The sequence below is a fragment of the Ictalurus furcatus genome, chromosome 7, assembly GCF_023375685.1.
Source record: "Ictalurus furcatus strain D&B chromosome 7, Billie_1.0, whole genome shotgun sequence".
In the NCBI taxonomy this organism is placed as follows: Eukaryota; Metazoa; Chordata; class Actinopteri; order Siluriformes; family Ictaluridae; genus Ictalurus; species Ictalurus furcatus.
This window is the reverse complement of record NC_071261.1, coordinates 12,287,222-12,312,235: the sequence shown is the minus strand read 5'-3', so window position 1 is coordinate 12,312,235 and position 25,014 is coordinate 12,287,222. Positions and strand designations below refer to the sequence as shown.

At 40.7% G+C, this 25,014-nt stretch overlaps 1 protein-coding gene across 2 annotated transcripts; it reads left to right on the top strand.

The window, feature by feature from the left end:
- The first annotated feature begins 14,948 nt into the window (after positions 1–14,948).
- rnf32 (ring finger protein 32) lies at positions 14,949–24,737 on the top strand. 2 transcript variants are annotated; one of them, XM_053628499.1, is made up of 9 exons: positions 14,949–15,159; positions 16,481–16,593; positions 17,095–17,293; positions 18,128–18,273; positions 20,630–20,662; positions 21,730–21,854; positions 22,009–22,117; positions 23,264–23,440; positions 24,471–24,737. In XM_053628499.1, exons 1-9 carry the CDS (start codon positions 14,976–14,978, stop codon positions 24,693–24,695), a joined length of 1,311 nt encoding a protein of 436 aa, XP_053484474.1. In that variant the 5' UTR covers positions 14,949–14,975; the 3' UTR covers positions 24,696–24,737. The 2 variants fall into 2 exon arrangements, with proteins under 2 accessions (XP_053484474.1, XP_053484475.1); XM_053628500.1 differs by lacking the exon at positions 20,630–20,662.
- Positions 24,738–25,014: the final 277 nt, after the last annotated feature.

The window sequence follows — 25,014 nt, the reverse complement described above, 5'->3', positions numbered from 1 at the left end:
TCGACATCGGGGATCATCTGGGAAACGAGATTTAACACTAAGCTGCACAAGTGTGAGTGCGGTGATGGAAATGTAGCACGGCTGAAAGTCTGAGAGCGTGTTGTAATGTTTAAATGCATCATAACCCCTGAGGGCTTTCGTCCTGACAGCTCACAAAGCTTGTAATTTGAAGGAGAGAGAGGGAGAGAGAGAGAGAATGAGGAAGTGATCAAGCAAAGTCGATTTTGTTGCCTCAGACAACCTCAAGCCAGACTCATGAGGTCAAAACAAAGTTCACTAATTGCTAATGAGTCATGTAGAGGAGATTTTGTTTCCTCAACCTGAACTCGTCCTCAATAAGAGCTTCTGATTTGATTTGATTTAAAAGTCTTGAATTGAACAGTTTCTTTTTTATATTATATATTATATATATATATTAGATTATATTTACATTAAAAACTGCCTAATGTCAGCTAGTTTGTTAGCAAACTTGGCTCAGTATTTTATGTTATAGTTAATCTAATGTTAGCTAAACTGTTAGCAAACTTGGCTCAGCATTTTATGTTATAGTTAATCTAATGTTAGCTAAAATGTTAGCTAGATTTATGTTATAGTTTGTTAGAAACTTGACTCTGAGATTTATGTTATAGTCAGGTGATGAGTCTTCTCAGACCGCCATTTTGAACAAGAAAAAAAAGGTGAAGAAATGATAAGCAATGGTTGATTTTGAAAAACAAATCACAAACATGAACATTATTTGACTCAAGACAAGTTTCAGTAATATAATTATAGATTTGACACTAATCCCCAAATTGGAATATTTTTACCTGATGTTTGCGTCAGCCATTTAGAATTTTAAAGCTGGCAGTTTGTTCAGGGAAAGGTGTTCTGGTACTGGTTTAGTGCAAAATGTCCGCAATTGATTTGAGGCGATATTACCATACAAACATCCGTACACTATATAAACAATGATATATTCAAAATGTGAGACAGCCAGTGTCTCTCTCTCTCTCTCTTGCTATGAATGATTGTTAAATGGCAAATCTTAATAGATTAAGAGTTCATCTGTCTGTGTGTTTGTCTCATGAACGTGTACCATATCCATTTCTTGCACTGCCATGTTAAAGATGATGTCACGTGACCAGTGTCCTGCAATTTTATTGGTCAGATGTCTCGGCTCTTCATTCAGATTAAAGAATTTGATGATAAACACACATCGGAGCGTTAATGTGTACGTGAGCCGTGTTGTTTGAAACAAGTGGATAAACTGCAGAAATGAGCATGAGCCGCCGAGCACTACGCGTGTGTAAACGGAGGGAAATTCCTATTGTTGGCAAGCAAGCAGGCCTCACACGTCCCCAGGCGTTGGGTGTGCACGTCTCAGCCACGAGAGACAGACAAAACACATGCGACTGAGAACGAAGGTGGGGGGGGTGGAAGAATCAGAAGAGGTGAAACCGTAAACTGCAGGAGCGAGAGCGAATTAATGCGGAGAGCACCGAAGGGACTTTTAGTAACATGTGAAGACATCAAACGGAAAAGGAAAGAGAGACAGAGAGAGAGAAAGACAGATCTAAAACGATAGAGAGAGAGAGAGACAGAGAGATTGAGAGAGAGAGAGTCGGGGCAGGTCCAGTCTCGTCCCAGTGAGCGTTTAATAAATCTGGGAAAAGGCCTGTGAGAGATTAACGGAGTGATGACAGCTTTACGATGAAATGACTATTGTTGCTCTCGCAGCACTTATCATTAGCAATAAGCAGTGATATTAGGGGAGGATCGTTTATTTACATGTCTGACACGCTCCTGACACCAGCCCTAAACACTCCTCACACCAGCCCTAAACACTCCTCATACTCCTCACACCAACCCTAGACACTCCTAAACACTCCTCACACCAGCCCTAAACACTCCTCACACCAGCCTTAAACACTCCTCACACCAGCCCTAAAAACTCCTCATACTCCTCACACCAGCCCTAAACACTCCTCATACTCCTCACACCAGCCCTAAACACTCCTCACACCAGCCTTAAACACTCCTCATACTCCTCACACCAGCCCTAAACACTCCTAAACACTCCTCACACCAGCCCTAAACACTCCTCATACTCCTCACACCAGCCCTAAACACTCCTCATACTCCTCACACCAGCCCTAAACACTCCTCACACCAGCCTTAAACACTCCTCATACTCCTCACACCAGCCCTAAACACTCCTAAACACTCCTCACACCAGCCCTAAACACTCCTCATACTCCTCACACCAGCCCTAAACACTCCTCATACTCCTCACACCAGCCCTAAACACTCCTCACACCAGCCTTAAACACTCCTCATACTCCTCACACCAGCCCTAAACACTCCTCATACTCCTCACACCAGCCCTAAACACTCCTAAACTGTCCTCACACCAGCCCTAAACACTCCTCACACCAGCCTTAAACACTCCTCATACTCCTCACACCAGCCTTAAACACTCCTCATACTCCTCACACCAGCCTTAAACACTCCTCATACTCCTCACACCAGCCCTAAACACTCCTAAACTGTCCTCACACCAGCCCTAAACACTCCTCACACCAGCCTTAAACACTCCTCATACTCCTCACACCAGCCTTAAACACTCCTCATACTCCTCACACCAGCCCTAAACACTCCTCATACTCCTCACACCAGCCCTAAACACTCCTCACATCAGCCCTAAACATTCCTCATACTCCTAACACCAACCCTAGACACTCCTAAACACTCCTCACACCAGCCCTAAACACTCCTCACACCAGCCTTAAACACTCCTCATGCTCCTCACACCAGCCCTAAACACTCCTAAACAGTCCTCACACCAGCCTTAAACACTCCTCATACTCCTCACACCAGCCCTAAACACTCCTCATACTCCTCACACCAGCCCTAAACACTCCTCATACTCCTCACACCAGCCCTAAACACTCCTCACACCAGCCTTAAACACTCCTCATACTCCTCACACCAGCCTTAAACACTCCTCATACTCCTCACACCAGCCCTAAACACTCCTAAACACTCCTCACACCAGCCCTAAACACTCCTCATACTCCTCACACCAGCCCTAAACACTCCTCACATCAGCCCTAAACATTCCTCATACTCCTAACACCAACCCTAGACACTCCTAAACACTCCTCACACCAGCCCTAAACACTCCTCACACCAGCCTTAAACACTCCTCATGCTCCTCACACCAGCCCTAAACACTCCTAAACAGTCCTCACACCAGCCTTAAACACTCCTCATACTCCTCACACCAGCCCTAAACACTCCTCATACTCCTCACACCAGCCCTAAACACTCCTCATACTCCTCACACCAGCCCTAAACACTCCTCACACCAGCCTTAAACACTCCTCATACTCCTCACACCAGCCCTAAACACTCCTAAACACTCCTCACACCAGCCCTAAACACTCCTCATACTCCTCACACCAGCCCTAAACACTCCTCATACTCCTCACACCAGCCCTAAACACTCCTCACACCAGCCTTAAACACTCCTCATACTCCTCACACCAGCCCTAAACACTCCTCATACTCCTCACACCAGCCTTAAACACTCCTCATACTCCTCACACCAGCCCTAAACACTCCTAAACTGTCCTCACACCAGCCCTAAACACTCCTCACACCAGCCTTAAACACTCCTCATACTCCTCACACCAGCCCTAAACACTCCTAAACACTCCTCACACCAGCCCTAAACACTCCTCATACTCCTGACACCAGCCCTAAACACTCCTCACACCAGCCCTAAACACTCCTCATACTCCTCACACCAACCCTAGACACTCCTAAACACTCCTCACACCAGCCCTAAACACTCCTCATACTCCTCACACCAGCCCTAAACACTCCTAAACACTACTCACACCAGCCCTAAACACTCCTCATACTCTTCACACCAGCCCTAAACACTCCTAAACACTCCTCACATCAGCCCTAAACACTCCTCACACCAGCCCAAAACACTCCTCATACTCCTGACAAATTGTTTTTCCAAGTTACTTTTCCTTTTTAACCCTTACACAACCACTGATGTTCGTTTTTTAACTCTAAAACTTTATATTTCTGCTTTTATTTCCTCACACAGACTCTTTCTTTTTCAGTTTTATACTTTATTTGGTTTTGCACTTATTTCCTTCCCCCATCCTCGGCGTTCATTTACAGAGCCGCACTCTTCACTCCTTTGTGGTTTGAGGCCCAGGAAAGATCTTCTCTCCTCATGCATGTGCAGAGATGAGCTTAAAGAAGGACCAGACACTCTAATACACACACACACACACACACACACAGCTTTAATCCTGCTTTCTTGAAGAGAAACCGAAGCAGAAAAGAGGTCTGAAGCTGGAGTTGGACAATGCAGAGACACAAAGCTTCCTCTCATTAGTGCAGGACAAACACTCGAGGACAGGAACAGCTGTCTCTGCGCATGGGGATGGACAGACGGACGAGTGTGTGTGAGGTGTCAAGAGAGGGCAGCTCATCCTGTTACATTACAATGAGCCACGGTGTGTATTGTGGCCACACATCATCCGGATTGAGACAAGAGCTTGTGTCCTGTTTCAAGTGCCCTATATGAAAAAAGAGGGATGAGGAAAAAAAGAAGGGTTTAACGTAGTGCGCCAGATCGAAGAAAAACGCTTTCACTTATTTGTATTTATTTCATATATCTAAAAAAACAAACAAACAAACAAACAAACATTTTAAACAAACACTGTCGTACATAATTTAAATCAAACGAAAAAATCTCATTCACTTTAAACAACTTTATTTGAGGCTGTGTCTCATTTAAATGGCTTTAATTTAAGTTAAATAAATTAATGAATAATCATTAAAAAAAATTAATATAAATTTAGGATCATAGGTTATAAATTTATCTCATTTAAAGTGTCCTTAAAGAAAGGGTTCATTAATTAGATTTTCTACAATTATGTATTTCTTCAAATATATTTAGGTTTCTTATATTTAGGTTTTTTATATTAAGGTTTCTTTTAAATTCAGGCGCATGTGTTCAGATTAGATTAAACTGCATAAAAAAATTACAAATGACAAATTTAGCATGAAAAAAAAATTCTACAACCATAATATATAATATTAATTACAATATTAATTATATTTATATTAATTAATAATATTGTTGTTGTTGTTGTTTCGTTGTTGATGATTTATTTAATTTCTTCATTTATAACACATACAAAATGTATATTAATGCCTTTATTTTAAAAAAATTAATTCACCCCAATATTTAAGACAATAATACTACTACTACTAATAATAATAGTAATAACAATAATAATAGTTTATTTGATTTTATTTAAATGTATTTATATATTATTTATTCATTTATTACACAATATAAAACTTAGTGTATTAAGGTGCTTATTATTATCTTATCACTGGATCTTATATTTTCTACAATCATCAGCTCATCAGCTGCTATACAGATACACACACACACACACACACACACACACACACACACACACACACACACACACACACACACATCCTCCTCTGTTTTAAATTAGGACTACCTCTGGCCTTCCAGTGACCCGTGTGGTGAAATGAAGCGACACGCGCTGCAGGCAGGACAATTTCTCCAACACCTGAGCTGATGGACAGAAGCAATTTCAGCTCCCGACTCCTCCGGACTGATTATATCGAGCAGGAAGTGGTATGAGAGAAACTGACCAATAAGAACGAGAGCTCAGAGCTGTCAGGGCTGAAAGGTTAGAAGAGTCTTCGTTTTGGGGGAAAAACAGCAGTGATGCAGAAGTGGAGGAAATTCATTTCAAATAATAAACACAAAGGCAGTAAAATAACATCTAGAAAAAAAAAAAAATATATATATATATATATATATATATATATATATATATATATATATATATATATATATAGTTTTATATAGTTAGTAAGAAATCAAACTTTCCTTGTGGTGCTGTTACAGGAAAATATCCAACGATGGTGTATGGTATGGGTAATCAAGTGGAGTTACTGTTTTTTTTTTCTTGCGATGTTTCGTGCATCTTTGACTTTTTATTCGTACAGCATATCATTCAGTTGCGACTTTTTACTTTTTACTTTTTTTTTAACTGTGACTTTTTATCTTGCATTTGAGTTAATATTAGACAATTGCAATTTTTTATCTCACAGTAGCGACGCATCAAGCGACATTTTTTTAAGCGAATTTTCTCACAACTGCAACTTTTTATCGTATCACGAAACTGCGACTTTTTATCATAATATCACACAACTGCGACTTTTTATCACAATATCACACAACTGCAACTTTTTATCATAATATCACACAACTGCGACTTTTTATCATAATATCACACAACTGCGACTTTTTATCTCACAATTGCAAGTCAATCTACATCAACTGCGACTTTTTAACATCATAATCGCGAGTTATTTTCACGCAACTGTTCATTTTTATCTCACCGTTGCGAGATACCGCAAATTTTTGTCTCAAAATTGAGTTAATATCACATGATTGTGACTTTTATCTCATAATTGTGAGTCATTTGAACTCATCCGTGCCTTTTTTCCTCACAGGTGCGAACGAATAATTCACGATCTTTCACGATGTCTTCATTACGTCAGTCACTTATTAACAATCGCACAACCGCGCCTTTCAAACCACAACAAAACCCAACATTGTTTTGTGTAAACAAGGAAATTAACATTACATTATTATTATTTTTTTTTTTTCATATGAACTGGAAGCAGGAAGTTGCAGTAACTCACAACTGCGAGATTAAAAAGTTGCAGTTGAGTAATATTTTCTCATATGCAACAGAAACAAGATTCCGTAACTAGCATAGGAGTTCAGAAATAAAAAATGGACGCATATCTCCGTCCGTTAACCTCTTCTAGTGCCTTCTAGCTCCTTAACTTTGACTCAGCGGAACAACAGAAGACAAGAAAACATTTATGAAAATACGCCAATAAACAATGCAGAGAAAACCAAAAACGCTAATTCTAGGAGTTGCAAGAAATTTATAACGTCCATTTGGGATTGTTTGGCCAAAAAGTTTGAGAAAGCCCTGTCTTTAAAATGTTTTAATAGTGTAAATTTAAAATTTACGCAGCTTTATGAAAATCTACTTGTGCACATTTGTAATGTAATGAGGGAAAAGTGCACATTAGCCTATTAGCTCAAGTTGTATTAGGAAATGGAGAATATTCCAGCAAGGAAAGATTTTTTTTTTCATTCAAAAATATCAGCATGGATTAATTGTCTTATAAATAGTTTTATCTTGGGGAATAAACACTGACTGTTAAAGAAAACATCACTCATTCGTTGTTTGCTCCAGTCAGGGCTCGGTACAAGACTATTGTTAGCCAGGTAGATCATTTACCTCAGAACTGGTTAGCACGAAGCGGTCGATGTTAAGAAAAAGACACAAGGAGGCATAGGTGAAAACAAATACATGAATTAACGCTATTAATCCGTCAACGCAGACGATAAAGAGACAATGAAGGCTAAAACGCTTGAAAGTTTACCTTGCAATCAAGCTAACTAAGAATGCTAACTGGAGTTCGTCAGTAATCTTTATTGTTAGCGGTTGCGTTGTGTGTTTTGACCAATTACGATAACAAAACGTATTAAGTACATAAACTACATAAAAGTTTGACACATTTTTATTGGATGATACAAAATTTTTACCTCAGACTTCAAGCAACTGTGTAGAGATTGTGATGCTAACTGCCCATGGCTAAACTTGGTGAAATTAGCATTTACAGTTATACCTTTCTTTCAATTGTCTTTCATAGCAACAGCTTTGATTTAAAATAACTGACAAGGAGGCCCGTCTAAACGCGAAAACAAGCCATCTGGACCTGAAAACAGTTTTCGAAATGGATTCTCTCAGAAATTTAATACACTTTAAGACCATGGCTTAAACCATTCTTTTTTATTACGTTGTAAATATTTTTTCACATTATTTGTATTAGTAAGGATTTGTTTTTAATGAATATTGTACTGTTAAGTTGATTTTTTTTGCCTGTAAATAAACACATTAAAAACAACAACAACAACAACAATGGAATGCCATTCAAGGGCAATATTACATACACATATATGACATGGTAAGGGGTTTTTTTTTTCCACAGAGGACATCGGGAGAGACATCGTAATCAGGGACGTCTTAATCGGAGAAATTGCTTAGCTTGAGGACTGAATTTTATGAGCAGATGAGTGCTTGGTCAGCTTATCCTTCAAACATGTTTTCTGTATAGGATCAAAGTAAACAGTCGCATACCCAATATAAAAAAAAAAGAAACATTTTTATTTCCTGTTCAGTCACAACAGTAGATATAACACGATTCTACCATTCGTCATGCAAAAAATAACAGGATGCGCTGCATCGAGTGCTATTTTATACACTGCATGTATGCCGGAGTATGGCAGCTATTTTCTTAAACCGTGCAGCAATACTGTATATCCAAGTGCAATATACTCCACCGTTTTCTCATTCATATACCATCTCATACATTTTTATTGTTAGTCTCTCGTGTTGCTTTCATGTTACATCGTCTTCAGTCTGTATTTTCTAGCCCCAATTTTTGTTTTTTGCCAGGTTTACTCTGAAACATCTTTCTTGGTCAATTTGTTAATTTAATGGCGGTGTGTTTTCCGGCTCTGACCCTGTTTTGAAAAGTCGTGTGTTTACTAAATTCGCTGTCCTTCTCCTACACAGCCTCATAGCTGAAAGATGAAAGCGTGACTGACAGCGTCGTTCACGTCGTCCAAGCTGGGTTCGTCACTCAGAGCGTCATCGGCTGTCGCTGGAACAGGTGTGTGTTCGTGTGTGTGTGTCTGTGTGTGTTTGTCTACGTGAGAGATGGGTTAAAAAGCGAGCCAGCATGAGTGTGTTTGTGTGTGTGTCTGTGTGTGTGTGAGAGAGAGAGAGAGAGAGAAGAAGAAGACCTATACTTTTATATGTTCTTGTGCACTGAGCGCATGCACCAGGGCGATGAGCAGGAACTTGTTGGCCCCTTGATGGTTTGTTTATTAATCACGGCCGCTGTGTGATATGTCTCTCATCACCCTAACAGCTATAATTAAGCTTTAAAGAGAACGCGAGAGCTTGATGTGTCTGAGTCTCGTCTGCTTTGTTTCATCTCCGCCTCACGTTTCCCTTTTGATGTGTGACGAGGGAAAAGGTTAAAAAAACGGGAATGCCCCGTATTTATGTAAAGGACGTAAATAACACACCACTGCCTCCTATCTCCTATATATATCCACTTTGTGCAGGTGTTTATGGTGTAGTTCATCCATTATCCTTCTCAGGCTAACATTTAAAAATAAGGAGAACTTGGTAAGAATAGGTATTTCCACATCCAAGTGCAAAATTCTGTGTCAAATTTGACTCATTCCCGAGTGAAAAATCGTTCAAATATGGCGAAAGGTATCCGATATTTCTCACGCTAAAATAAATGTGAGATTATTACGATTATTATTTATTATTGGTCTTTTTAGAAATTTTAGAAACTCTATTCAGAAGTTTAAAAAATAAGGAAAAAGAAATAAAATCTATATTACCACATAAAATCTGAGAAATTACATTAGTTTGTCTAAATTTGCATCATCATCATCATCATTGTTAATAAAACAAAAAAAATTTATGCTATTTTTGAGAGTCAAATTTAAGACATTGTTTATCCAGATTGGAGTGCTAAAATAAAATAGTTGTTTTTTGTTGTTTTTTGTCAAAAGTAGTTTGCTCCTAATAAATTATATGTATATACAGTATATGCACATAAATATAACATATATAATACATAAATATACATCTCATACTAACTTGGTAAAATCCATACAGTATATACTACTACTACTACTACTACTACTACTAATAATAATAATAATAATAATACTATTACTACTACTACTACTACTACTATTACTACAACTACTACTACTACTAATAATAATAATATAACAACTACTACTACTACTACTAATAATAATAATAATAAATTGAAATATTTTAGTCAAATAAGTGTAAAGAGTGTGCATATCATATTTCACATCCTTAACACTTCAAACCACTGCAAATACTCATGAAGACTTCGCACATTTGTCCAGTCGCATCGCCTTTCTCGGATTTCAGAAATCCGAATGTAGAGATGAGAGCTGCCTGAAATAGCTCACGCCCCTGTGGAGAAGTCACGTGACCTGGAACCGTTCTGATCTACCACTTCATCCCTTGCCCATTCTTTCACTCGTTCAAGTCGGGAGGATGAGAGACGTGAAGTGGGACATCACCGAAGAATGTAAACATGTCGAGCGTCTCTGGCCTTGATCTCAGTCCTCCCCGCCCCGTTGCTCGTCAGTCCGGGTAATAAGGGGCGTCGCCCGAGTCCGACAGCCAATAAAGCGGATTTTATCATTACGCCTCATCCTGGTCAGTACAGGTGTACATGTGTGTGGATGGCTTTAATAAGCCTAAACCTGCGATTTCTTTTTTTTTTTTGGCTGTCTGGTGGACTCTTCTTCAGGTTTCCATGCTTCATACAGTGAGACAGACTGTGCTGAATTAGGTGTGAAGTGACAGCAGAAACACACCTGTTTACTTTGGACAGTAAAACTGCTAGGCTACAAACGATGGCCAATAAATTCTCAGCTCCTGAAGTCATCAGCCAATCACTTTACACGTTCGGTTCTCAAGATCGCATGAACTTGACATGTCATGAGGATTCCAACCCTATTAATGGATCCACATCTACACGTGTGCGGCATGTGGAAATACTCCTTAGGGATTATGTAGAATTCAAATAAATCTTGGAATAGATCATGAAATATAAAAGCAAAGGAAAAAGAGTGAACAGGATTGTGGGCCGTAGAGAGGCTCGGAGTAGCGCGGTTCTGTTCTTCTGGCCAGAGGAAAAACGCGTAAACATGCAGCGCTAGTTTATCTGTCGACGCCGTCTGAAATTACAACACGAGACCGGAGCAGCTCGGCTTTGAAGTGTGAGAGACGTGACGAGTGACTCGCAGACTGAACACTTACTCAACACGTCACACTTACACACTTACACATTTACACACCACTGCAGAGCAAGTGCACTACACTGTAGGGAGCTAATGAGGGTGCACACCGAGGGGCAGACACACAGACAGAGAGAGAGAGAGAGAGAGAGAGAGAGAGACAGACAGACAGAGAGAGACAGACAGACACAGAGAGAGAGAGAGAGAGAAAGAGAGAGGGAGAGATAGACACAGAGAGAGAGAGACAGACACACAGACAGAAAGAAAGACAGACACAGGGAGAGAGAGAGTGAGACAGACAGACACAGAGACAGAGAGAGAGAGAGAGACAAACAGACAGGCAGACAGAGACAGACAGAGATAGACAGATGCAGAGAGATAGACAGACACAGAGAGAGAGACAGACAGACAGAGAGATAGATAGATAGATAGATAGATAGATAGATAGATAGATATGGACAGATATCTCTCTCTCTTTCCCTTTTTCTGTCTCTCCTTTGTGTATTTCTCCTTCTCTCTTAATAGATAGACATGTAAATATATAGATAGATTTCAGTCTCTCTATCTTTCACTATGTCTCTCTCTTTGTGTCTCTCTCTGTATCTCTTTCTTTCTTGCTTATTGGTTTTGTGTCTCTCTCTCTTTCTCTCTGTCTGCCTCTGTCCCTCTCTCTCTGTCTCCCCTGCTTTGTGTCTCCCCCTTTGTCTCTTTATCTTGATAGATAGATCTCTTTCTCTCTCTCTCAATTTCTCTGTCTTGCTCTCTTTGCCCTCTCTCTATCTCTCTTTGTGCCTCTTTATGCCTCACCGCATAAAGACAGACAGACACAGGTAGTAGACGGATAGACAGATCTCTCTCACTCTCTCTTTCAGTCTCTCTTGCTCCGTTATAATTCAGTATGCAGTTCTCTCTCTCTCTCTCTCTCTCTCTCTCTCTCTCTCTGTAAGCAGTGACCCTGAGCTCTGAGTGGATTCTCGCTTTGTCGCTGTAATGGTCGATAATTGAGCAGAATCCATCACAGAGCTGAAAATAGGTCCTAAATGACCATAAATTGTAGCTCAGGAAGGTTTTTAACACACGCTGTGCCTGAACCTGGGCCACGCCGCTCTCTCTTCCCCCCTGCTGATTTCTTTCATATATACCTGATTAAAATTACAGCTTCTGTCTCACTGAGACGCCGCGGCATGCGTTTCTGAATGACGCATCAGAGCTCAGCTCCGTCCTAAACGCTAGAATCACAGCTAGTTAGCGTTCTTACTCCGGCTTCCGCTATTAAGAAGACCATTTAATCATTATTATCAAGTGATTATGCCATCTAGCTTCCTAATCAGGGTACAAGTGATAAAAAAAATTAAGTATATATAATAACTTTTGCTATTTTTATATTTCTGCTAGCCTGGTGAAGAGTGGCACAATTATGAAAAAATCTGGGGGCGGGGCTTGAATAAATATATTACAAAGAGGTGGGGTTAGAAGCACTGCTGCGAATGAACTACTGGTTTTAGCTCACGTCGTGTCTCTTTAGACGATTTTATGATGAAAATGTCTACCAAATATTAGAAACATTAGAAACTGACATTGAGTTGTAAAGAACTCCTGCATTCAAATGATCTTATAAAATGTAAGAAAACAAAAAACATATATCCTTTTGAGGGAAAGGAGTTCTAGTTCTGGCTTTTTTCCTTTCCATATTTTACACTCTAAATCAAGATGCCATCGTGTATGAATCAACACAACGAGATATCATGCGGCGGCCATTTTGTGTACATGTGTACATAGTAGGATTATTCGCTCTAACACCCTTTACCCCCAAATGCTGTTGGAAGAAAAGCTAAAAGTAGTTCGACTACGTACACGTAGTCCAATCAAAGAACAAATTACACAGCCCTGAACACCCCTGGCCCTACCTCTGTAAAATGATTCAGTGTGCTGGATTAAATAAAGACTTGTGTACAATGAGGCGTCTCCTGTAGCTTTCTAGAAGACATGAACTTGAAGATATTGAGGTTAGTTTAGCTAATTTATTAACATTTATTAACTGGCAACCCTGCTATATGAAATCAATAGAAACCATCACAGAAATTCTAATGGTTTCCAGTACAAATATGTACCATTACCAACCATCAGCTGTTAACCATTAAAACCATTACCATTACTGGTCCTTAGTGGTATCCACTAGACATAACATGCCACCAACAGAAGGCAAAAGGCAAATTACCAGTAGAGACCCACAGGGACCATAAGAGTTTCCATTAAAACCAAGAAAACTCCCATTATAACCATTAAAACAATTACCATTATTGGTTCTTAGTGGTATCCACGAGACATAACATGCCACCAACAGAAGGCAAAAGGCAAATTACCATTAGAGACCCACAGGGACCATTAGAGTTTCCATTAAAACCAATACAACTCCCATTATAACCATTAAAACCATTACAAATTGTTTGTTTTTTCTTCTTCAGCAGGACACATCATTCTTATTATAGCCATCAATAAGAAGTCATGATATAGTTTCAGTGTTGAGGTTTCAGCCTCATATCTACTGTAATAGCTTGAGTGTGTACTGCGGTAACTCCCTCTACGGTTTTATATCTAGCTGGACGTTGTGAACTCACTGCGATCTGAACCGAGGCCAGACTGTGAGGTAATGCAGCACTTTAGCAGATGAAATAAAACCCCAAAGCCAACTGTGATTTGTATTTCATATATCGACGGGTTTTGGACCACCAATACACCACTGGGCCGGTATTATACATCAGGGAATTAATGTCATCGTAGGAACCCGCTCATAAAACACCATGAATCGTAACAGCTCATATCTGCTCTTCATCAGATGATTACTGTTATTAAGATTATTAATGAGCTATGAAACCGTCTTCTGGCCTCAGACTACTTCCGTTATTCGCAAATGTTTAATTAGCACAGTCTTCTGTTGTACTGGAAAAGTTCTTCTGTACTTCTGAAGCCAGCTAGTAAAAAGTAAGACACCGTGTTGTGCTGTTATAGGAAAATACTCAACAATCAATGTTTTACTCCTTGTACACCACAGCGGTCTGCAGATGATTACAGTTTTAGGTTTTATGTTAAGGAAAGATGCTATGATTTTTATCCAGTTATTGTTGCATTTAATGTTGTGGAAGGGAGATTTTTTTTTATATATAAACCCAAATTGGAAATTGATTTAAAGAGTAGTTGAAAAGTGTTTTCTTAGTGCTGAAAAAAGCACCCTGTTATTTAAAAAAAAAACTATAGTTATTATAAGGATTTATTTTTCAGATATCATGTAGTCATGTTGTAGCAGCTTTTTTTTTAACCTTTTCTTTTTTTTCTTTCGTTCTTCCTGTGCACCTTGAGCTGCATTTGAAATAGATGAAAGATGCTGTATAAATAAAGTTGTTCTCATTGTTGTTGTATTACAAACTGGGTAAACAGCGAGCATTCATTCAACATGTCCTTTTTCATTTTTTTTTTTAAACCGATGGCATCCGAGAACGTTGCTTTTTACCTGCCGGCTTTGAACAGAGATAAATGGCCGGATTACTGGTCCCTTTTCAAGCAGCCAAGTTTGCAGAGGAGTTCAGCGAAGGCGCCCTATTCAAACCCGGCTCCTTTCTCCTGCGCTTCTCAACCTGAGAGCTATTTGCACGACAAGGCGACTTCTCCCACTTAAAAAAAAAAAGAAAACACAGGTAGAGAGGCTCAGAAAGCCAAACAGAAAAGCTCTTTCAAACTGTATTTATGGACGCGGCAAAGACAAACGGCGCCGCTGTTGAAAACCAGAGAACCATTCTGATGACAGGAGGACTAAAAAAAAGCCATCCCCCTGTCTGTGCTTTGCTTTTTCACAAAGTGATTGGCTCCTTAAAACACAAACCAGAGGCCCAGAGAGATGAGAGAGAGACAGGAGAGAGATGAGAGGGAGATGGGCAAGAGACAGAGGAGAGACGTAGGAGAAAAAATGGTAGAGAGGCAGGTGAGAGAAAGGAGAGAGATTGGAGAGGGCTATGAGAGAGACTGGAGAGAGAGAAGTGAGAGACCGGAGAAGAGACATGAAAGAGAGACAGGTGAAAGACAGAGCAAGAGCTGGGAGAGAGATGGGAAAGAGACTGGAGAGAGATGGGAGAAAGACAGGAGTGAGACAGGTGAGACTGTAGAAAGATAGGAGAGAGAGACTACAGGAAAGCATTAGGCAGATGAGAGAGAGAGAGGAGAAAGAAAGTAGAGAGACAGGTGAGACTGTAGAGAGATAGGAGAGAGACAAGAGAGAGACAGGAGAAAAACATTAAAGAGATGGGTGAGAGACAGGAGAGAGACAATAGAGAGACATGAAAGTGAGACAGGTGAGATACAGGAGTAAGAGCTGGGAGAGTGATGGGACAGAGACTGGAGAGAGAGGGGAGGAAGACAGGAGTGAGACAGGTGAGACTGTAGAAAGACTGGAGAGAAACGGGTGAGAGAGACAGCAGGAAAACCTTAGACAGATGAGAGAGACAGGAGAAAAAAAGCAGAGAGACAGGTGAGACTGGAGAGAGATGGGAGAGAGACATTAAAGAGATGGGTGAGAGACAGGAGAGAGACATGAAAGAGAGACAGGTGAGATACAGGAGCAAGAACTGGGAGAGAGATGGGACAGAGACTGAAGAGAGATGGGAGAAAGACAGGTCTGAGACAGGAGACATGAGAGAGAGAGAGAGAGAGAGAGAGAGAGAGAGAGAGAGAGAAAAGATAGATCGGCGAGACAAGAAATCCATGTGAGAGAGACAGGAGAAAGAAAGGAGAGACTGTAGATAGACTGGTGAGAAGTGGAAGAGAGAGACAGGAGAGAGATAGGAGAGAGACAAGAAAGAGTCAGGAGAAAACATTCAAGAGATGGGAGAGAGACAGGTGAGAGACAGGAAGGAGATGGGGAAAGACAGGAGAGAGACTGGAAAGAGACAGGAGAAAGAAAGGAGAGAGACACAAAGGATATGGGTAAAACAGGAGAGAGACAGGTGAGAGACTGGAAAGATACAGGAGAAAGAAGTGAAAGAGACAGGAAGGAGATGGGGAAAGACAGGTGAAAGACAGGAGAGAGATAGGCAAGAGACTGGAAAGAGACAGGAGAAAGAAAGGAAAGGGACAGGAAGGAGATGGGGAAAGACAGGTGAAAGACAGGAGAGATAGTGGATATATAACATATATTAATATGTTATTACTGTATATAATATTGTAATATTAATTATAATATTTCTATAATTAGGCTATTTATTATTCATGTGCATGAAGAATTCCTCCGGGTCACTCATTCGCCAATAGATTCAAATGACAGACTGATTTAAATACGCAAATAAGCTCTTATACATGCTTAAATAAAGTGATCAAATGTAATTATAAAATTAAAAAATTATAAATACTTCAGAACAATGTAGTAAAACAAACAAAAAAAAACGTAAACAAAAAGCTTTTCCACAAACGCGGATGAAGGTGACGCGCATGCGCACTCGCGAAGAAGTGCTGCCAGCTGCCACGCTGTTGCTACGCAACCGGGTAATCAGAGTAACCAGGGACACCAGCTCTGCTTCAGGACAATGCTGAAGGTAGAAACTGTGTTTTGTCTTCTCTAATTAAAATATAAACGCGGTTTTAGCTCATATTACTGTAGTCTTAAAACGCAGTAAAATTTTAAAACGTCTTTCAGGTGTTTAAGGCGTTTTATTTATTTTTTTATTATTATTAATAAAATAATAATAAATTAGCTTGCTAACACTAACTTAGCTGCTAAAGCTATTTAGCTTTAGTTCTAGCTAGTTAGGGTCACTTCCTGTTTCTATCTATTCATGTATGAGTTTTTAAATGAGATAAAAATAAGTTAATTGGTGTGTTTTAACATGTGTTTAATGTGTTCACAGAAATGTATTAAACAATAGTGCAGTATTAATGATAATAATAATAACGATATTGTGATATATTATTGAGTTGGTTATTGGAACAGATCTAGATAAGTCAGTGTTGTGTGTCGACTGATCTCTTTGTGTATTTCTCTCTCACACATTCTTTCACACCTGTGTGTATACACACACACACACACACACACACAGGGCCGCAGGTCCAGAGCAGACAGAAGGATGCAGGCCATGATGGCTGGAGCGCTTCAGGATCACATCATCCGGAGTGTTACACACCTTCAGCGCCCCAACCTTCCCTCACCTTCCACACGCCACACACACTCTCACACACACCATGTTGATGATGAGCGGGAGTTTGTGCTGGACTCACCTCAGCCTCCACTCACATTCGGTACTCTGGGATAAACACACACACTCTTAACCACCACTGATAAACAAACTACACAAAGCAGACACACTAGTGGTTGGTGTTGTGTGTGTGTGTGTGTGCGCGCGCGCGCGCATCAGTGCTGTCTGTCTGTCTTTTCCACCTGTCTGTCCATTCATCCGTCTTTCTGTCTGTGTCTGTCCTTCTTCCCACCCGTCTGTCTGCTTCATGTGTCTTTCTCTCTCTGTCTTTTTTTTTCTCTCTATCTTGTTTGTCCATCCATTTTTCTGTCTGTCTGTCTCTTTCTTCTTGTCTATCTGTCCATCCATCTATCTTTCTTTGTGTCTGTCTACCTTTCTTCCCATTGGTCTATTTGCTTTAAGTGTCCGTTCACCTGTCTGTCTGCCTTTCTTCCTACCTGTCTGTTTTCTTCTGTGTCCGTCTGTCTGTCTGTCTGCTTGATTTATCTGTCTGTCCATCTGTCTGACTTTTTCCCCCACACTGGTTTATTTGCCTTATGTGTTTGTCTGTCTGTCTGCCTGTTTCTTCTGTCGGCCTTTCTTCCCTCCTGCCTCTTTGCCTTATGTGTCTGTCTATCAGGCTACCTGTCTATCCACCTATCTTTCTGTCTAACTGACTTCCTGCCTGTCTGTTTGCTTTATGCGTCTCTCTGCCTCCGTTCATCCCTCTATCTTTGTCTGTCTGTCTTTCTTCCTGTCTTTTTTCCGGTCTGTCGCTTAAAGCAACTATATATTATTGTCTACATTGTTTTCATTACTTTCGGTCTATCTGTCTGTCTCTCTGTCGACTTTTATAGTGTGTGTGTTTGATGGTGTGTGGGTGGGTGTGTGTGTGTAGCTCAGAAGCTGGGTTTAGTAGCCGCTCCCAGCAGCAGAAGGCTGACTATAGACGAGTGGACGGAGGTGAAATCTCGCTCCCTGCTGAACGGAGACTCCACTCAGCCGTGCATCATCTGCACCGAGGAGTTCCGCCTCCAGCCGCAGGTACGGATTACCCACAATTCCCTCCTCCACACCGGCTCCGTGATTTTTCCACCGTTGAATTCTGCCTTCTGATTGGTCAGAAGGTGCTGATTAATTTTCTACGACCGAAAATTCTGTAAATGTTCTCTTACCACTCTGCACTGGGGCATGTCCGTGTTTTTTGTTTTTTTTTTTGCCAACATTTTCTTTTAAATAAACTCTTAGGGTGTTTTTAAGAGTAGCTCTCGGCAATAGCGTCCCTGAGCAGACCGCTCTCGGGATCAAGACAACGATCCGCACAGGAATGCTGGGAAAAGAAAGCTGTACACAGCCACAAAGCCCAGTTACCATAGACGCTTATGTAAATATTAGCTCCTGTGTGTGTGTGAGTGTGTATGTATGGATGGGTTCGACCCCGAGGCTTAGGGAAGGAGCCCTGCATTCAACTTCAAATCAATTAAAGCGCAATAACAGCCTGGGTCTGAAAGAGGAGGAATTAAAACCAATCGGAGGAATGATTTTACGGCGAGTTAATAAGCACTTCTCATTATCAGAGTTGAATGGGTAATTGCAGGTTTGGTTAATAGTAATTCCCGCAGCCATAAATCAGCGGCGAGATAAAAAAAAATTAAAAACTGACATGATGACGGGTTTCGGTGAACCTGCGCCGCGTTACCTGCGAAACTTCAGACAGACAGCTTCGTGTCCAATCAGCAGTTAATTCTAGATAAGTCTAAATTAGACAGTGGTACGATTTCAAAGCGCGAGAGTAAATCACTGCTCTGACGCTATACACACTCCGCGCATACTCCGCGTCAGGCTTCCTTATCAGGTTACACTAAAATATCACCATTGAAACTCCACAGCGCTGCTGCTGTCTTCTCAGTCCTCACTGACCCTCGGGAAAGACAGAAAGGAATGAAGGACAGGAAAGATGGGAAGGAAGGACAAACAGGAAGGAAAGACAGGAAGGAAGGACAAACAGGAAGGAAGGAAGGAGTGACAGGAAGGAAGGAAGGATGGACAAGAAGGAAGGAAGGAGTAACAGGAAGGAAGGACAAACAGGAAAGAAGGAAGGAATGGCAGGAAGGAAGGACAAACGGGAAGGAAGGAAGGAAGGAGTGATGGAGGGAAGGAAGGAGTGACGGGAGGGAAGGAAGGAAGGAGTGACAGGAAGAAAAGACAGAAAGGAATGACGGGAAGGAAGGACAAACAGAAAGGAAGGAAAGAGTGACAGGAAGGAAGGAAGGAGTGACAGGAAGGAAGGACAGACAGGAAGGAATGGCAGGAAAGAAGGAAGGAGTGACAGGAAGGAAGGAAGGACAAACAGGATGGAAGGAGTGACAGGAAGGAAGGACAAACAGGAAGGATGGAAGGAGTGGCAGGAAGGATGGAAGGAGTGATAGAAAGGAAGGAAGGACAAACAGGAAGTAAAGAGAGGAAAGAATGACAGGAAGGAAGGACAACAGGAAAGACAGGAAGAAATTAAATACAGATAGGAAGGAAGGAAAAGATAGGAAGGAAGGATGGAAGGAGTGACAGAAAGGAAGGAAGGACAAACAGGAAGAAAAGAGAGGAAAGAATGACAGGAAGGAAGGAAGGACAACAGGAAAGACAGGAAGAAATGAAATACAGATAGGAAGGAAGGAAAAGATAGGCAGGAAAAAGGAAAAAAGGATAGACTGGAAGAAAAGGTAATGAATGAAGAAAAGAGAGGATGGAAGAAAAGACAGGAAGAAGGAAGGAAAGGTAAGAAGAAGGAAATGTGTGCTGTCCAGAAGGAGGGACAGGAAAGACCAGAAGAATGGAAGGAAAGGGAGACAAGAAGGAAGACAGGACAGACAGGAAGAACGATAAATTGCTAAAAGAAAAGAGACTCAAAAGAAAGAAAGACAGAAAGAAGGGGGATAAGACAAAAAAGGAAAAGGGAAACAATAAGGAAGCAGGAAAGATGGGAAAGAAGGAAAGAGAAGGAATATGGAAATTCAGGCAGTCCAGAAGGAAGGAAGGAAAGAAAGACAGAAAGGAAGGAAGGAAAAATAAGAAGGAAATAAATGCAGGCAGTCCAGTAGGACGGGGCAGGAAGGAAATTCAGGAAGAAGAAATGCAGAGAAGAAGGAAGAAAGAAAAACATTCATACAAGAAAAGAGACTCAAAAGAAAGAAAGACGGGAAAATGATGGGAGACTAGTGTTTATTACAGCAGGAGCCATGTGAAGTTTGCGAGTGTTTCTGTGTGAGTTTAATAACACGCTCACGTCTGCTGTTTATTCCTCCGTTAGTGGTTATTCCTCCGTTAGTGTTTATTCCTCCGTTAGTGTACACTTTGAGATGCCATTAAATAATATAAATAATTCTTCATGTTTATTTGCTGACAGGTTCTGCTCTCCTGTTCTCACATCTTTCACAGAGTGAGTTCATCACACCTATATCCACCTTATACCTGCCCATGACTCTATCTCTCTATCTATCTCTCTATCTATCTCTATCTCTCTCTATCTCACTACCTTGCTACCATGATGCACATATATAATATATAACATCTCCACTGCGAGACAAGACTGGACAGGACTGCTGGTGGAGGAGGAGTCATCCATCTATCCATCCCTCTCTCCTTCCTTCCTTCCTCCTTCTTTCCATCCCTCCTTCCTTCCTTCCTTCCTTCTTCTCTCCATCCTTCTTTTCTTCCTTCCTTCTTCTTTCCATCCCTCCTTCCTTCCTTCATTCCTTCTTCTTTCCATCCTTCCTTCCTTCTTTTTTCCATTCTTTTTCTTATTTTTTATATATATATATATATATATATATATATTATGATGTATACACATATACAGTATCTCACAAAAGTGAGTACACCCCTCACATTTCTGTAAATATTTGATTATATCTTTTAATGTGACAACACTGAAGAAATGACACTTTGCTACAATGTAAAGTAGTGAGCTTACAGTAACAGTACAGCTTGTGTAACAGTGTAAATTTGCTGTCCCCTCAAAATAACTCAACACACAGCCATTAATGTCTAAACCGCTGGCAACAAAAGTGAGTACACCCTTAAGTGAAAATGTCCAAATTAGGCCCAATTAGCCATTTTCCCTCCACGGTGTCATGTGACTTGTTAGTGTTACAAGGTCTCAGGTGTGAATGGGGAGCAGGTGTGTTAAATTTGGTGTCATCGCTCCCACACTCCCTCATACTGGTCACTGGAAGTTCAACATGGCACCTCATGGCAAATAACTCTCTGAGGATCTGAAAAAAAGAATTGTTGCTCTACATAAAGATGGCCTAGGCTATAAGAAGATTGCCAAGACCCTGACACTGTAGCAAAGTGTCATTTCTTCAGTGTTGTCACATGGAAAGATATAATCAAATATTTATAAAAATGTGAGGGGTGTACTCACTTTTGTGAGATACTGTATGTATATATATATATATATATATATATATAATATATATATGATGTGTGCATGGTTGTGTTTAGGCGTGCTTGAGGAAGTTTGAGCACTTTTCGGGCAGGAAGTGTTGTCCGCTGTGCAGGACGGAGCAGTACGAGACTCGAGCGATACATGACGGAGCGAGACTCTACAGAGAGAAGTGCGTTCTCAGGTGTGTTTTACCTGTGTGCGTACACGTGTGTTCGATTGGTGGTGACGTAACGATACGGTAGTGGAGAGACGGATAGAGGGATTAGTATCAGAACCGTACTGGAGAGCCCGGGTAAAGAGTGGGGACAATTTTATGTATTTATTCCTTCATTTAGGATTCAGGCCTGGTGGCGAGGCTGCGTTGCACGACAGTGGTACAGAGACGTGAGGAAAGTCGTGCCACCCAGTGACCCGCGATTACGACGCAGATTCTTCGAGGAGAAGGTAAACTGACTAGGAATAGTTCATCCCTATAAAACAAATCAAATCAAATCAAATAGCTATGAAATTGACAGTAAAAGGGTTTAATTGTTTATACATAGAGTTCTGTAAATTTAAATATTTATTTTTAAACACACCGGACATTCCTGGGACACACACAAAGCTGAGTGTGTGTTTACAGGTCCACTCTAAAACATACTTTCTCTTCAGAGAGTGCATCCCAGGACACACACACACATTGTGGCATGAGCTCTTATTTCTGCTGTGTTTTTTGCCTGATGCTTAGAAAAAGAAATTCCTTCATCTCAAAGTCTTTGTTTCAGGCTTGCGTGTGTGTGTGTGTGTGTGTGTGTATGTGTATTAATTACTGCTGGACTTTATCTCCTCCTTCGATCAATCAGTGATTGGTTCACAAAAATAGATGAAAATCTGTTCCTGAGTGTATTACAGTACACAGACACGTTTTTAAACACGTTGCCACGGTAACGTAGAAACTGTACTTTACTCTGGCCTTTACTATTGGAGCTTAAAAACAGCCGGCCACGCCCTCTCTCTTTTTTACTGCGTTTTTCTTTTTCTTCTCTTCCCTTCTAATTTTTCTGTCTGTTTTGTCTATCTGTCTGTCTATATATTTATCTATCTATCTCTTACATTAATTATTTCTCCTTTCGTTCATTTTTTAAATTCTTCTCTTTTTTTCATTTTTCTTTCAGTAAATTCCTCTCCTTTTTTCTCACTTTCATTTCTTTCTTTTCAATCGTTTTTCTTTCTTCCTTCCATCCTTCCTTCAAGAATTCCTTTCTTTCTCTCTTTTTCATTCTATCTTTTTCTTTCCTTCAACAATGCCTTCTCTTCATTCTTTTCTTCCTTCATTCATAAATTTCTTTCCTTCTTTCTTTTTCTTTCTTTCCTTTTTCATAAATATCAGAAGGCTAATGAGTCTTTGTGATCTGTGTGTGTGTGTGTGTGTGTGTGTGTTGTTTAGGGATGTTTCAGTAATGAAATCTGATTCAGTCAATCCAGAAAATCTCTACATATAAGGTCAAAGGTTGAACAAGAGTGGGCAGAGTCTTGTGTCTGTACCTGCTTCTTATTTCCCGCTGGTGTGTTTATAATCTTGTATAAGAGTTATACCGAAGCATGGCTCAGTTTCAGCAGCTGAACACGAGCCTGGTGCAGTCATGCCACAGCGACGTCGACTCGTTCCTGCGTGAAATAGACCAGAGCGTCGCCCAGAGCCGAGACGTCTTCCACCTCTTCGACCGTCTACAGACCAGCAGCACCAGAGGAATGGAGGAGGAGGAGTGGAGGAAGGCTCAGGAGAAGGTACATCTCTTTCTATCTATCTATCCACTTATTTAAATCCTCATTTACAGAATCAAATCTTATTCCAGTAAAAGTATGTTATTGGAAAATAAGCATCTTCGAGGTGGTGAGTAGCTCTGCTTTATCACACCACTGTGTTGTTGATTATTCTCCAAAAACAGCACGACACTGAGTGTTTTATTAGTTATATAATAGTTAATAAAAAGTGGTGGGGCGGGAGATCCGTTTTAAGACGATGTTCAGAAAGGAAATGAAATCTAATACACGTGTAATCATTTGTAATGTCCTGATTTGTTCATCCAAAGTCTCACAAAATGGCCGTTGTGTATCTGTTTATCTAGCAACGTCGGAAATGTTCCATTCACCTTCACGTTAACATCGAAGCTAGTTTCCAACTCGTCTGAAGTTTATCCTTCACACATCCGAACATAAATTCACAACTCGAGCGCGATCAAAAGCGCCGCTCCTCAATAGCCCTAATCCCTCTGGTCCCTGTCGGTCCACGGCGTGTCCTCACCTGTCTCCACGCTGCAGATGTCCCAGCGCAGCCTGAATGGAGCTCGGCTCGCTCATAAATCAGCTCGCATTGTACACAGTGTTCACAACACAACACGGCACTAACCACACGCACACAATACACCCACAGGCCAGGAAATTAAACCAACAGCAGATTTGTCGCTGCCTTTGTCCTTTATTAGCCGCTGATTTCAAAGAAAATGAAAGCAGGAAGTTTATATTTTGCCAAGAAAAAAAATAAACCCTGCATTATTTGCTTACTGAAGTCAATCAAGATGTCATTAAACTTTCCATTAGTACAACTTCATTACTGTCAAACTTCGGGAACTTTCCTTATCGCTGCAGTCGTACTATCACCTGGGAATGTGCGTACATTTAAGGTACATAATTAAACCATAACTAGTCTCTAATTTGGGAAATGCACCTTTCTTGGTCGAAGTGTAATGTGTATAAATTTCAGTAATAAATGTGGAGGTTTAAAGACAAAAAATGGCATTAATGTTTTTGTCTTCAGGCGGCCCAGCGGGACACTTACGACTGTCCGATCTGTCTGACTCCTCTGAGAAGCGCGCACTCGTCCACTCCAGTCGTCCTGCTTTCCTGCTCCCATCTGTTCCATCAGTCCTGCCTGAGAGCATCAGAGCACTTCTGCCAGGAGGGCGGCGCCACCTGCCCACTCTGCCGTCGTCACTATGTCTCTGTGCCCGTTTACGACTTTGCCCATTACCATACCATGTAAAGTATGGCACTGAGCGTTAGCTAGTTAGTATGCGGACATTCAAGAAAAAATAAACCCATCAACAAACTGATTCATTAGAACAATTCATCAGACTGGTATCCGATTCACCAGATCCGATCAAGTCATTGTTACTTGGTGTGAATTCTAATGAATCAAATAGAACCAGACGAATGAATAATTTACTATTTGATTCAGTTTGGTAAATCAAATATCAGTCTGATTATTTATTCCAATGAATCAAATAGTGAAATCATCAAACTGGTATTTGATTCACCAGAACCACTCGGTTTGTTCTACACTGATTATTTGTTCTAGTGAA

Coding starts and splice junctions, on each gene's coding strand:
- rnf32 (XM_053628499.1), top strand. CDS start 14,976: ATGGTAGAGAGGCAGGTGAGAGAAAGGAGAGAGATTGGAGAGGGCTAT. Junction 21,855..22,008: donor AGAGAGAAGTGCGTTCTCAG/GTGTGTTTTACC, acceptor TCCTTCATTTAG/GATTCAGGCCTGGTGGCGAG. Junction 22,118..23,263: donor GCAGATTCTTCGAGGAGAAG/GTAAACTGACTA, acceptor AGCATGGCTCAG/TTTCAGCAGCTGAACACGAG.